At 44.1% G+C, this 12,820-nt stretch overlaps 1 protein-coding gene across 3 annotated transcripts in view; it reads left to right on the top strand.

Annotated features, from left to right (window-relative positions):
* Positions 1-12,820, top strand: part of LOC129855579 (long-chain-fatty-acid--CoA ligase ACSBG2-like) — a 58,811-nt gene that overhangs the window by 33,141 nt on the left and 12,850 nt on the right. For all 3 annotated transcript variants that reach the window (XM_055923393.1, XM_055923394.1, XM_055923392.1), the window contains exons 4-5: positions 3,343-3,611; positions 4,830-4,918. In XM_055923393.1, coding sequence (XP_055779368.1) covers positions 3,343-3,611; positions 4,830-4,918 — 358 coding nt within the window. The remainder of the gene's footprint in view (positions 1-3,342; positions 3,612-4,829; positions 4,919-12,820) is intronic.

The raw sequence follows: 12,820 nt of genomic DNA, 5'->3' as shown, positions 1-12,820 counted from the left end.
CAAGTTGGATTGGTTTGATGGGCACTTCTTACGTACCATACGGTCAAGCTGCTCCCACAGCAGCTCAATAGGGTTGCGATCCGGTGACTGTGCTGGCCACTCCATTATAGACAGAATACCAGCTGAATGCTTCTTCCCTAAATAGTTCTTGCATAGTTTGGAGCCGTGCTTTGGATCATTGTCCTGTTGTAGGAGGAAATTGTCTCCAATTAAGCACCATCCACAGGGTATGGCGTTGCAAAATGGAGTGATAGCCTTCCTTCTTCAAGATCCCTTTTACCCTGTACACATCTCCCACTTTACCACCACCAAAGCACCCCCAGACCATCACATTGCCTCCACCATGCTTGGCGGATGGCATCAAGCACTCCTCCAGCATCTTCATTTTTTTTTTTCGTCTCACGAATGTTCTTCAAACACCTCAAACTTAGATTTGTCTATCCATAACACTTTTTTCCCAGTCTTCCTCTGTCCAGTGTCTGTTATTTTGCCCATCTGTCTTATATTTTTGTTGGCCAGTCTGAGATATGGCTTTTTCTTTGCATCTCAGTATGCTGGAGTCGCCTCTTCACTGTGTATGTTGAGACTGGTGTTTTGCAGGTACTATTTAATGAAGCTGCCATTTGAGGACTTGTGAGGTGTCTTTCTCAAACAAGACACACTAATGTTCTTGTCCTCTTGCTCAGTTGTGCAACGGGGCCTCCCACTCTTTCTATTCTGGTTAGAGACAGTTGCGCTGTTCTGTGAAGGGAGTAGTACACAGCGTATGACAAGACTTTCTTGGCAATTTCTCGCATAGAATAGCCTTCATTTCTCAGAACAATTATAGACTGATGAGTTTCAGAAGGAAGTTATTTGTTTCTGGCCATCTGAGCCAGTAATCAAACCCACAAATGCTCCTCTTTAATTACTTGTTACTTTTATCTCTCATTCTAATCCGTATTTTTTTTAAACTGCACTGTCGTTTAGGGGCTCGTAAGTAAGCGTTTCACTGTAAGGTCTACTACACCTGTTGTGTTCGGCGCATGCGACTAATAAAATTTCATGCTCCAGATACTCAACTAGTCTAAAGACAGTTTTAGTGCTTCTTTAATCAGAAAAGCAGTTTTCAGCTGTGCTAACATAATTGCAAAAGGGTTTTCTAATGTTCAATTAGCCTTTTAAAATGATAAACTTGGATTAGCTAACACAATGTGCCATTGGATCACAGGGGGTGATAGTTGCTGATAATGGGCCTTTGTACGCCTATGTAGATATTCCATTAAAAAGCATCCCTTTCCAGCTACAATAGTCATTTACAACATTAAGAATGTTTACACTGTATTTTTGATCCATTTGATGTTATTTTCATGGACACAAATGTGCTTTTCTTTCTAAAACAAGGACATTCCTAGGTTACCCCAAACGTTTGAACGGTAGTGTACAAGTCGATCCAGAGCATCCCAAACATGCACAATGAGTGACATGTCTGAGTATGCATGGCATTCCAGAAATTGTGTACAGGTCCTTACGACATGGGGCCATGCAATATCATGCTGAACACATGAGGCGATGGCGGCGGATGAATGGCACAACAATGGGCCTCCAGGATCTCATCATGGTATCTGTGTATTCAAAATGCCATCAATAAAATGCAATTAAGTTAGTTGGCCGTAGCTTATGCCTGCCCATACCATAACCCCACCTCCACCATGGGGCACTCTGTTCACAACGAAAGACGTCGTGTGGGCGAGAGGTTACCTGACACCATACACGTGGTCTGTGGTTGTGAGACCAGTTGGATGTGCTTCCAAATTCTCTGAAACCACTTTGGAGGCTGCTTATAGTAGAGCAATTAACATTCAGTTCTTTGGCAACAGCTCTTATGGACATTCCTGCAGTCAGCATGCCAATTGCACGCTCCCTCCAGACGTCTGTGGTGTTGTGGCAAAACGGCTTATTTTAGTGGCCTTTTATTGTCCCCAGCACAAGGTGCACATGTGTAAGGATCATGCTGTTTTAAGCTTTTTGAGATGCCACACCTATCATGTGGATGGATTATCTTGCCAAAGGAGAAGTGATCACTAACAGGGATGTAAAGAAATTTGTTCACAAAATTTGAGAAATTAGCTTGTGAGTGTGGAACATTTCTGGGATTTATTTCAGCTCATGAAACATTGGACCAACACTTTACATGTTTTGTTCATATTTTTGTTAAGTGTAGATCCCCTACAAGAAGTGACCTGTCAGAATGTTCTCTCCTGCAATGTTCAACCAATCCAGTAAATGTGGAGGAGGATTTGAGATGGTGCGTCATCTTGTTAACATCCAAAAGCGGAATATCCGTTGACGACTCTGCAGAGGCTAGTTTCTGGCTAATGGGCCCCCATATAAAAATAACCGGCTATAATATTTTTTTACAGAATGAATTATTGAACAGGACCATCTAACTAGCTCTGAGAGGTTCACAGTTCAGTCTCCTGCCCTGTTAGTCCCTACTAGTGTGCCTGGACTCTGTATGGGCTGCCAATGCGGTTATTGGGATCCCCTGTCTGGCCCTCCCTTGTTTTGTCTGGTGTTGGTCAGATTGGCGTCTCATACTGGGCCTGGTGTGTGTGTGTGTTTACTGGCAGAGACTGGGGGCCAGGCCAGGGTCAGCACAACCCACTGCCTCTGGCTCTCCACCAACACTGCAGCAACACCAACAGTGGAGGGAACACGAGGACAAACGGCTACTGGGATTTAAGGCCAGAAGTCAGAGCAGCCTCCCTCATGTCCCTACAGCTAATTTCTGTGATTGTCTGTGTAAGCAGCAGGCACGCCATTCATAGTGATTGGTTGGACTTCCTCATAGGGTTTGGGAGCCGTTTGACAGATTGATTTGCCTGCATGTGCAGACTGGGCATTTATGCCCATCACCAATGTTCTCTCTAAGCTGTGAGTGCTCACAAAACGTGTACATTTTCTAGCCATCTTTGAAAAGTGAGTCAGGTGAAGAGCTTTTATGTCTTAAAATGGGGCAGTGTTTCATTTTGGGAAAGGCTTGAATCAGCTAAGCTGCCAATTGCAGGGGGTAGCACACATTTGTGTCTGCATCTCGGTAATAATGCATTATTTTGTAAAGTAGTTTCTTGCATCCAACACAGTACATTGTCTGTCACCACCTTATCTGAGTGACTAAACAGGCTCATGTCAAGCCTTGCTTTTTTTCAAATCCCTACATTATGATCAAATAGCCACCTTTTCTGAGGTGCAATCAAATGTGAGTCTAGACAAAGCTCTCAAATCAAACACGCCTTTCATTCGCCTTCTCAGTTGATTTGCCTTGGGAAAAACACTAAACCCCTCTCCTCTCTCCCTCAGTGAGTGCCCAGCGACCAGACTCCCTGTCCCTGGCGATGGCTGAGCCAGAGCGGTGGACGTCCAGGGGTGACGGGGAGGTGAAGCTGCGGATGGGGGAGTTGGGCTTTGCAGCTGAGCCCCCACTCACTGTAGACCGGATGTTTAAAACTGCAGTGGAGAGGTTTGGCAGCTACACCGCCCTGGGCTGGAAGGAGGGAGAACAGATGAAAACCATGAACTACCAGGAGTACTACCAGGCTTGCCGCACCGCTGCAAAGAGCTTCCTCAAGGTGAGACTAAACACACAGACCAACTGTACTTATGGAAATCAGACCATAACTGACACTTTACTGCTGTAAATGTGGGTGTCAGAACAAAGTTGCAATAGAATACGGTAAGATAATGGTAGGAGTTGAGGGTTCCACACAGATAAGAACTGTAAAGTATTATAAAATATTTTATTGGCGTAAGTGTCTCCTAGAATTCCAGTCATAACAAAGGCTTATAAACATCAGTTCCTAAAGTGAAACAAAGTATGAGAACAAGTTCTGTTGGCAAGGCAACAATGTATCCTCAAACCAAATATGAAGCCAAAGCAAAAGAGAACCACTGGAGGATGTGTGCCCTTTTAGAAGGAGGCTTTTGATAACTTCCCCTCTCACTGATCATAGTCCACTATCCTAACTTCAGATCAGTGTGTGTTTAACCTTATGGTGACTGCCTCACTGTCACTAGCATGCGTAGGGTGAGATGAAATGTGGGAGGTAGAGGCAGTGTGCTGCTGGGGGCAACATCTAGATGCAGGCCACACTAGAGTGGGGCGATATGGACAAAAATCCATATCACGACAAATTACCTGAATTAATGAGGTAAAGATGAATAGAACGATACGTTTATAATGTGCACTACTTTTTTTATTTTTTTATCCTTTAAACAACTACTAGTTTGTTAATGGGACAATTGATGGCTACAAACATCAATCACCCATATTAGCAAACTTATTTTATTTCAAAATGCACATTTCTCTAGTATAGGCTACTTATCGTGGTGAACGATATCAGCGAAATGCCTGCGATAAGTGATCGGTGTCGATCATTTTCGGTTTATCGTCCCAGCTCTAGGCCACGCTACTGTTTATTGTGAAAGTCCGCACTGTACATGAGTGAGGATTAGGACTGGCTCAGGCCCAGGGGAAGCCAGACATCCCCACATCTGAACCTGACTGCCTCCTACTTGGAGGGAGACGGGGAGAGTCGTGCTACTCTGCATTGCCATGCAGGCAAGGAGCCGTACATTTCTTGTATAAGTAGCACAATGGTGTGTTTTAATACTACTACTGTTATAAAATACCCTCTATAGTCTGTATTTGGCTTTGCTTCACCTTCCCCTTTAACTCTTATCCATAGAAAAATGAATATTAACAGGCATTGTATCTGTTATGTTCCTCTTTAGGTGGTAATTTCAGATCTATGTGTAGGTCTTTTCTCATGCTGTGTTTGTGTCCACAGCTTGGCTTGGAGCGCTACCATGGGGTTGGCATTCTGGGGTTCAACTCTGCTGAGTGGTTCATATCTGACATTGCTGCCATTATGGCTGGGTGAGTCTCTATACTTCTGTTCACTAGGGGGTCTGACACACTCCCTGTCATTTGAGTGTGATGTACAGAATGTTCCCTTCTCACTGATCTACTGTAGACCAGTCTATTTGACGTAGCTGTTATAACTTTAATGTGTTACAGAGTTAATGTTTAAGTTAATTCATTGAGCTGTATCTAAAGATATTTCTTTACAGTTATTTACATATGTAATTGTATTGGTTAGTATTGAATTACGCTTTTGACTGCAAGTTCCAGAATGCCTTGCGACAGGAAGTAGAGAGTAACGCGCTAGTTAAGTGCAATTAACAGGTGATTATTTGACTCCTTTGCGCTAGCATCTTGCTGGCATTGCTCTGTAGAATCTAAAGTTGTTAAATGTAACGTGATCAAGAATTATTACTAAAAGAAGCTTTCATATCAAACCCGACGTCCCGAGTCATTACTTTGAAGATAGTTATTCTATATTTTGGTGCCGAAACCCGGGATATGAGCTGCGACAAAGAAGCGGCTGAAATGGCTAAGGAGGAACGTCGGGATGAAACCGAAAGAATGAGACGAAAGCGGGGTACCATTCGAGGTGCCACAACACGGATTTTGAATCAGATTGACGTGGAAATAACCCAGTCAAATCCGGATACCGATCACTTGAGTACATTGTTGGAATTGCTGTTAGCTAAGGAGAACAGTTTGTTTGAACTTGATCGTGGAATTGAACAGTTAACGCCATTGGACGGATTGGAGGCAGAGATTGCATGCACGGAGGATTACAAAGAGCGCGTTATCATGCTGAAGAGCCGTGCACAACGAGTGATAAAGAAAAACCAGGATCTCAATCCACTACCAGCACGGGTGAGTGACGCTAACTCAAACAGATCAGAGACAATCAGTAAGGCTACCAAAGTTGATTATTGAGAAATTCTATGGAGATGTCAGTATGTGGCAGGAGTTTTGGAGTCAGTATGAGACTGCTATTCACAACAATGATTCACTGTGTAATAAAGAGAAGTTTACCTATCTGAAAGCATATCTCACTGGACCAGCTGCAAAGGCAGTAGCAGGACTGATGTTAACAGACAGTAACTATGATGATGCAATCGCTTTGCTTAAGAGCAGATTTGGAAGGAAAGATCTTGTGATTAGTGCTCATATGTCAAAGCTGCTGAATCTCACCCCTGTGAAGAAATCCTCTGATCTAAATGCATTGAGGCAGCTATATGATGAATGTGAAATTCAGATTAGAAGCCTGGAATCACTGGGTGTAGTGTCAGAAACCTATGGAAGCCTACTATGCCCAATCTTACTGCAGATGATTCCAGAGGACATAGCTCTTGACTATAGTCGTCAGAGGGTAGATGATGAATGGAAAGTGTCTGAGATTGTCAGTTTCCTACAGAAGGAGGTTCAGAGCAGGGAGAGAGCGCTACAAATGACAAGATCATGCAACCAACAGAAAGAGAGCAAACCATGGAACAAGTCATGCTTCTCCAATGAAATGAAAACAAAAAGACCCAACATGCCCTCTGCTGCAGCACTGCATACAGCCAGCCAGAAGGAACAAAACTGTCTATTCTGTGACAGTGCAGACCACAAATCAGAAAACTGCCCTGACCACAATATTGCTGCACGCAAAGAGAAACTAAAGAAAATGGGAAGATGCTTTGTATGTTTAGGACAGAAACACATAGCAAAATTCTGTAAAGTTGCACATGACACATCTTTGACATGTGGAAGCAGACATCACATTGCTGTGTGGACCGGTAAGAGGAGTGAGGTGCAACCCCCTACTGTTTCTGCAGATGCTGTTGTTTCCTCAGTTATTCCCCATTCAGTGAAGATGAAACCAGATGGACAGAACACTGTGTTGCTACAAACGGCAAAGGCATGGGTAGAAGGCCCATCGGGCAGGAAGATAGCTCGTTGCTTACTAGATGGAGGCAGTCAGAGAAGCTTCATACATGAAAACATTGTGAAGGGCTTGAAGCTACCAGTAATCAGTCAAGAGGCACTCACTCTTCACACGTTTGGCTCCTCTGCCTCAGCAACGTCCCAACGCAACACAGTGAAAGTCATCTTGGAGAATGTCTGGGACAAACAGCAGAGAATAGAGGCAATTGAAACCCCACAAGTGTGCACAGCTGTGATGAAGGTTCCTGGTGAACAGATTCGACATGAGCTCAATAGAAAAAGACTGCAGCTCGCAGACTTTCCAGGAGATGACAATGATCCTGAACTCTCTGTCCTGATAGGAGCAGACTACTACTGGCAGATAGTATCAGGCAGAGTGGAGCGACTGACGGAGACGCTGGTTGCTTTAGAGAGCACCTTTTGGATGGTCGGTGCAGGGACCCATGTTCATGTCAAGTGTCGCCGAGGCAACTTGCATGTTCATCCCACTTGATGAAGACACACTAGTCTCCAAACAACTGCATGCATTCTGGGAGCTTGAGTCTCTGGGTATTATAAGCGAGAAAACACAAAACCCAGAGGAAACTGAGGCTCTACAGAGGTTCGAGGAAACAACCACCTTCAAAGATGGTCGATACCACGTGGAGTTGCCATGGAAACGAGAAATGCCAGAACTCAAAGACAACTATAGAATCGCCAAGAAACTGTTTGAAGGTCTGAAGAAAAGACAGAAGAAGGATGTGACGTTGTACAGCAGATACAATGAAGTAGTAGAAGACTACTTACAACAGGATATGGCAGAGGACGTGCCCAAGGACAACGCATCAAGTGCAGACAACGTAAAATACTACTTACCTCACCATGCAGTACTCCGAGAAGATAAGGTGACAACAAAACTGAGAGTGGTGTTTGATGCCTCGTCCCATGAAGATGGCTGTCCATCATTCAATGACTGTCTACTCACAGGACCGAACTTGAATCCGGATCTGCTCAGCGTTCTGATAAAGTTCAGACTACATGAGATCGCATTCATGGCAGACATCAAGAAAGCTTTCCTGCAGATATCCCTAGCAGAGAGAGACAGAGACGGCGTGAGATTTCTATGGCTCACAGGCCCACCAAGGGGAGAAAATGAAAAGGAGCTGCGTGTGCTGAGGATGAAAAGAGTGGTATTTGGTGCTTCCCCAAATCCATTTTTGCTGGCAGCTACAATCAGGAAGCACCTGAAACAATATGAAACAGAACAACCAGAAGTTGTAGAGATACTGAGAGAGTCACTCTATGTAGATGATTTCATTGCAAGTTCACACAATGTTGAAGAGGCTTACCTTGTGACAACTGCAAGCGAATGTTGTCGGTTGCAGGCATGAACCTCTGCAAGTGGATGACCAATTTTCCTGAATTAAAAACAAAATGGGAGGAGAGTACGACAACTGACCACCCATTGACGCTAGAAACACAAGGATTAGTGCTGAAGGTTTTAGGTTTAGTATGGAGACCGGAAACGGATGACTTTGTGTTTGATCTCAGGCCGCTACTGAGCATTCTAAAGCAAAAAGAAAACACAAAGAGAAGTGTTCTACAGTCGTCTGCACGTATCTTCGACCCTCTTGGTTTCTTAACTCCCTTCACCATCAGGATCAAGTGCATGTTCCAGGAAATGTGGGAGAGGGGGCTCAGCTGGGACGAAGAATGGCAACAGTGGTGTTCAGAACTACCCCAGTTACACCAGCTCACCATACCAAGGTGGTACAGAACAGACATGCGGCCACAGAATAGCCACACTGAAACTACACGTGTTCTGTGATGCAAGTGAAAGGGCTTACAGTGCAGTAGCTTACTTGCAAATGTGGACAGACTCGATGATCGTGCTGCATTGGATTTGCAGCTCAGCTCAGAAATGGAAACAGTTTGTTGTGAACAGAGTGACGGAGATCCAGTCCTTGACCAATCCAGAGTCATGGTCACATATTGAAGGGAAAACTAATCCAGCTGACCTCCCTACAAGAGGACAAACTGTTCGAAACTTGACACAGAGCGAGCTATGGTGGAATGGACCCAGAATTCTGATATCACCCAATCAGTCCGAAGAGACTGATGATAACAAGGTTCCAGAAGAGGTAAATACAGAACTCAAGGCCAGTTGCCAGGTTGCTGTACAACTCGCAGCAAACAACACAGACATCACTGAACCTGTGTTGGAGCTTGAAAGGTACAGCAAACTGAAAAGAGTGTTCAGAGTCACTGCCTGAATAAAGAGTTTCATAGCCAATGCTCGTACAACCATAAAGATACAAGGTGAACTGACTGCTGACGAACTGTTCAATGCAGAAAAGTACTGGATTAAGGTAACACAACAACAGAGTTTTGGACAGGAGATCAAACTACTGAAGGCAGGAAAAAGCCTAAACAATGACTGTAAAATCAGAGAACTGAAACCGTTCCTGGACGAACACGAACTACTCAGTGTAGGAGGAAGACTGCAACAGTCCAGCTTCACATTCAGAGAGCAGCACCCTTGGGTTCTGCCCAACAAGTACAGATACTCAGACAATGCAAAAACGTTCAAGAGAGCTGATCAGGACTTGAAAGAGCTGTGGAAGGCAATCGAAGAGCCCCAACTTTTGGCTTTCTTCTCAGAAAGGGGCATCACCTGGAGGTTCATCGCCGAGCGAGCAGCCTGGTGGGGCAGATTCTGGGAAAGACTTGTCAGGTCAGTGAAAACATGCCTGCGAAAGGTTCTTGGGAGAGCTTCACTCAACTTTGAAGAGATGTGCATAGTCCTGACAGAGGTTGAAGCAATTCTAAATTCTAGGCCTCTGACCATCGTGCACAATGAAGTGGATGAACCACAACCCCTGACCCCAGCACACTTCCTGGTGGGTAAACGACTAACCTCTTTGCCTCCAAAACCATTTCCAGCTGACACTCAGCACCCAACGCTAAACAAGGAGGACATGACACGCAGATGGAAGTACAGGCAGAGACTTGTGACCAGCTTCTGGAACAGTTGGCGAAGAGACTACTTGCTGGATTTAAAGTCAGCACACCGCTGTGATACACCACAGCCCACCCCACTGAAAGCGGGTGATGTTGTACTCATAGGAGAAGATAACACACCCAGACAAACCTGGAAACTAGGAAAGATTGAGGAACTGTTTCCAGGCCGAGATGGCCTAGTTAGATCATGTTCAGTTCGTACTGTTTCAGGGACTTTGAGGAGACCTATTCAGTTGATATACTGCCTAGAGATCTAGATGAACACAGTTGTTCATCGGGGGGGGAGGATGTTTTAACTTTAATGTGTTACAGAGTTAATGTTTAAGTTAATTCATTGAGCTGTATCTAAAGATATTTCTTTACAGTTATTTACATATGTAATTGTATTGAATTACGCTTTTGACTGCAAGTTCCAGAATGCCTTGCGACAGGAAGTAGAGAGTAACGCGCTAGTTAAGTGTAATTTAACAGGTGATTATTTGACTCCTTTGTGCTAGCATCTTGCTGGCATTGTTCTGTAGAATCTAAAGTTGTTAAATGTAACGTGATCAAGAATTATTACTAAAAGAAGCTTTCATATCAAACCCGACGTCCCGAGTCATTACTTTGAAGATGGTTATTCTATAGTAGCTAAGTGACTTATGTGACTATAGCCAAAGACCTGAGATCAAAATCAAATCCAATGTTCTTCGTTAAACATGCTTCGTAAACAGGTATGGACTATCGGTGAAATGCTTACCTACGGGACCTTCCCAATGGAGTCATTAAAACTCATTTTACAACCACTCCACAAATTTCTTGTTAACAAACTAGTTTTGGCAAGTCGGTTAGGACATCTACTTGGCATGACACAAATAATTTTCCCAACAATTGTTTACAGATTATTTCACTTATAATTGACTATCACAATTCCAGTGGTTCTGAAGTTTACATACACTAAGTTGACTGCCTTTAAACAGCTTGGAAAATTTCAGAAAATGTCATGGCTTTAGAAGCTTCTGATAGGCTAATTGAAATCATTTGAGTCAATTGGAGGTGTAGCTATGGATGTATTTCAAGGCCTACCTTCAAACTCAGTGCCTCTGCTTGACATCATGGGAAAATCAAAAGAAATCAGTTAAGACCACAGAAAGAAAAGTGTAGACCTCCAAGTCTGGTTCTTTTTTGGGAGCAATTTCCAAACGCCTGAAGGTACCATGTTCATCTGTACAAACAATAGTACGCAAATATAAACACCATGGGACCACGCAGCCGTCATATCGCTCAGGAAGGAGACGTGTTCTGTCTCCTAGAGATGAACGTACTTTGGTGCAAATCAATCCCAGAACAACAGCAAAAGACCTTGTGAAGATGCTGGAGGAAACGGGTACAAAAGTATCTATATCCACAGTAAAACAAGTCCTATATCGACATAACCTGAAAGGTCGCTCAGCAAGGAAGAAGCCACTGCTCCAAAACTGCCATAAAAAAGCCAGACTACGGTTTGGAACTGCACATGGGGATGAAGATTGTACTTTTTGGAGAAATGTCCTCTGGTCTGATGAAACAAAAATAGAACTGTTTGGCCATAATGACTATTGTTATGTTTGGAGGAAAAGGGGGGAGGCTTGCAAGACAAAGAACACCATTCCAACCGTGAAGCATGGTGGTGGCAGCATCATATTGTGGGGGTACTTTGCTGCAGGAGGGACTGGTGCACTTTACAAAATAGATGGCATCATAAGGTGGGAAAATTAATGTGGATATATTGAAGCAACATCTCAAGACATCAGTCAGGAAGGTAAAGCTTGGTTGCAAATGGGTCTTCCAAATGGACAATGACCCCAAGCATACTTCCAAACATCACACCTGCAGGACAAGTACAGGCTGATTGTCCTCGCAGTGGCAGACCACGTGTAACAACACCTGCACAGGATCGGTACATCCGAACATCGCACCTGCGGGACAGGTACAGGATGGCAACAACTGCCCGAGTTACACCAGGAACGCACAATCCCTCCATCAATGCTCAGACTGTCCGTAATAGGCTGAGATGGGCTGGACTGAGGGCTTGTTGTAAGGCAGGTCCTCACCAGACATCACCGGCAACAACGTCGCCTATGGGCACAAACCCACCGTTGCTGGACCAGTCAGGACTGGCAGAAAGTGCTCTTTGACGAGTTGTGGTTTTGTCTCACCAGGGGTGATGGTCAGATTCGCTTTTATCGTTGAAGGAATGAGCGTTACACCGAGGCCTGTACTCTGGAGGGGGATCGATTTGGAGGTGGAGGGTCCGTCATGGTCTGGGGTGGTGTCACAGCATTATCGGACTGAGCTTGTTGTCATTGCAGGCAATCTCAACGCTGTGCGTTACAGGGAAGACATCCTCCCTCATGTGGTACTGTTCCTGCAGGCTCAGACCTGTTGGATCTAGGGCCATTCCCCCCCAGAAATGTCCGGGAACTTGCAGGTGCCTTGATGGAAGAGTGGGGTAACATCTCACAGCATGAACTGGCAAATCTGGTGCAGTCCATGAGGAGGAGATGAACTGCAGTACTTTATGCAGCTGGTGGCCACACCAGATACTGACTTACTTTTGATTTTGACCCCCCCTTTGTTCAGCGACACATTATTCCATTTCTGTTAGTCACATGTCTGTGGAACTTGTTCAGTTTGTCTCAGTTGTTGAATCTTATGTTCATACAAATATTTACACATGACAAGTTTGCTGAAAATAAACTCAATTGACAGTGAAAGGACGTTACTTTTTTTGATGAGTTTATAACCAGCATCGAGCTGTAGGCCTAAGAGCGCGTCCCATTTTAGTCTTAATGCCATAACTTACTTAGGCCTACGATTGATACAGTAGCATATATAAATCATTTTCGTTTTAAAATTTAATAAAAGGGAGCTTTGAATAATTAGTCTAAACAATAAATAAACCGCAATTTACAGATGAATGCAACGGATTTTAGTCTGCTGTAATAAAGGCTTTTTCTTTCGTTAGAACAGCCACTC

This window comes from Salvelinus fontinalis, chromosome 5 (genome assembly GCF_029448725.1).
Source record: "Salvelinus fontinalis isolate EN_2023a chromosome 5, ASM2944872v1, whole genome shotgun sequence".
Lineage (NCBI taxonomy): Eukaryota > Metazoa > Chordata > Actinopteri > Salmoniformes > Salmonidae > Salvelinus > Salvelinus fontinalis.
The sequence above is the reverse complement of the archived record's forward strand: the minus strand, read 5'-3'. Positions and strand labels throughout refer to the sequence as shown.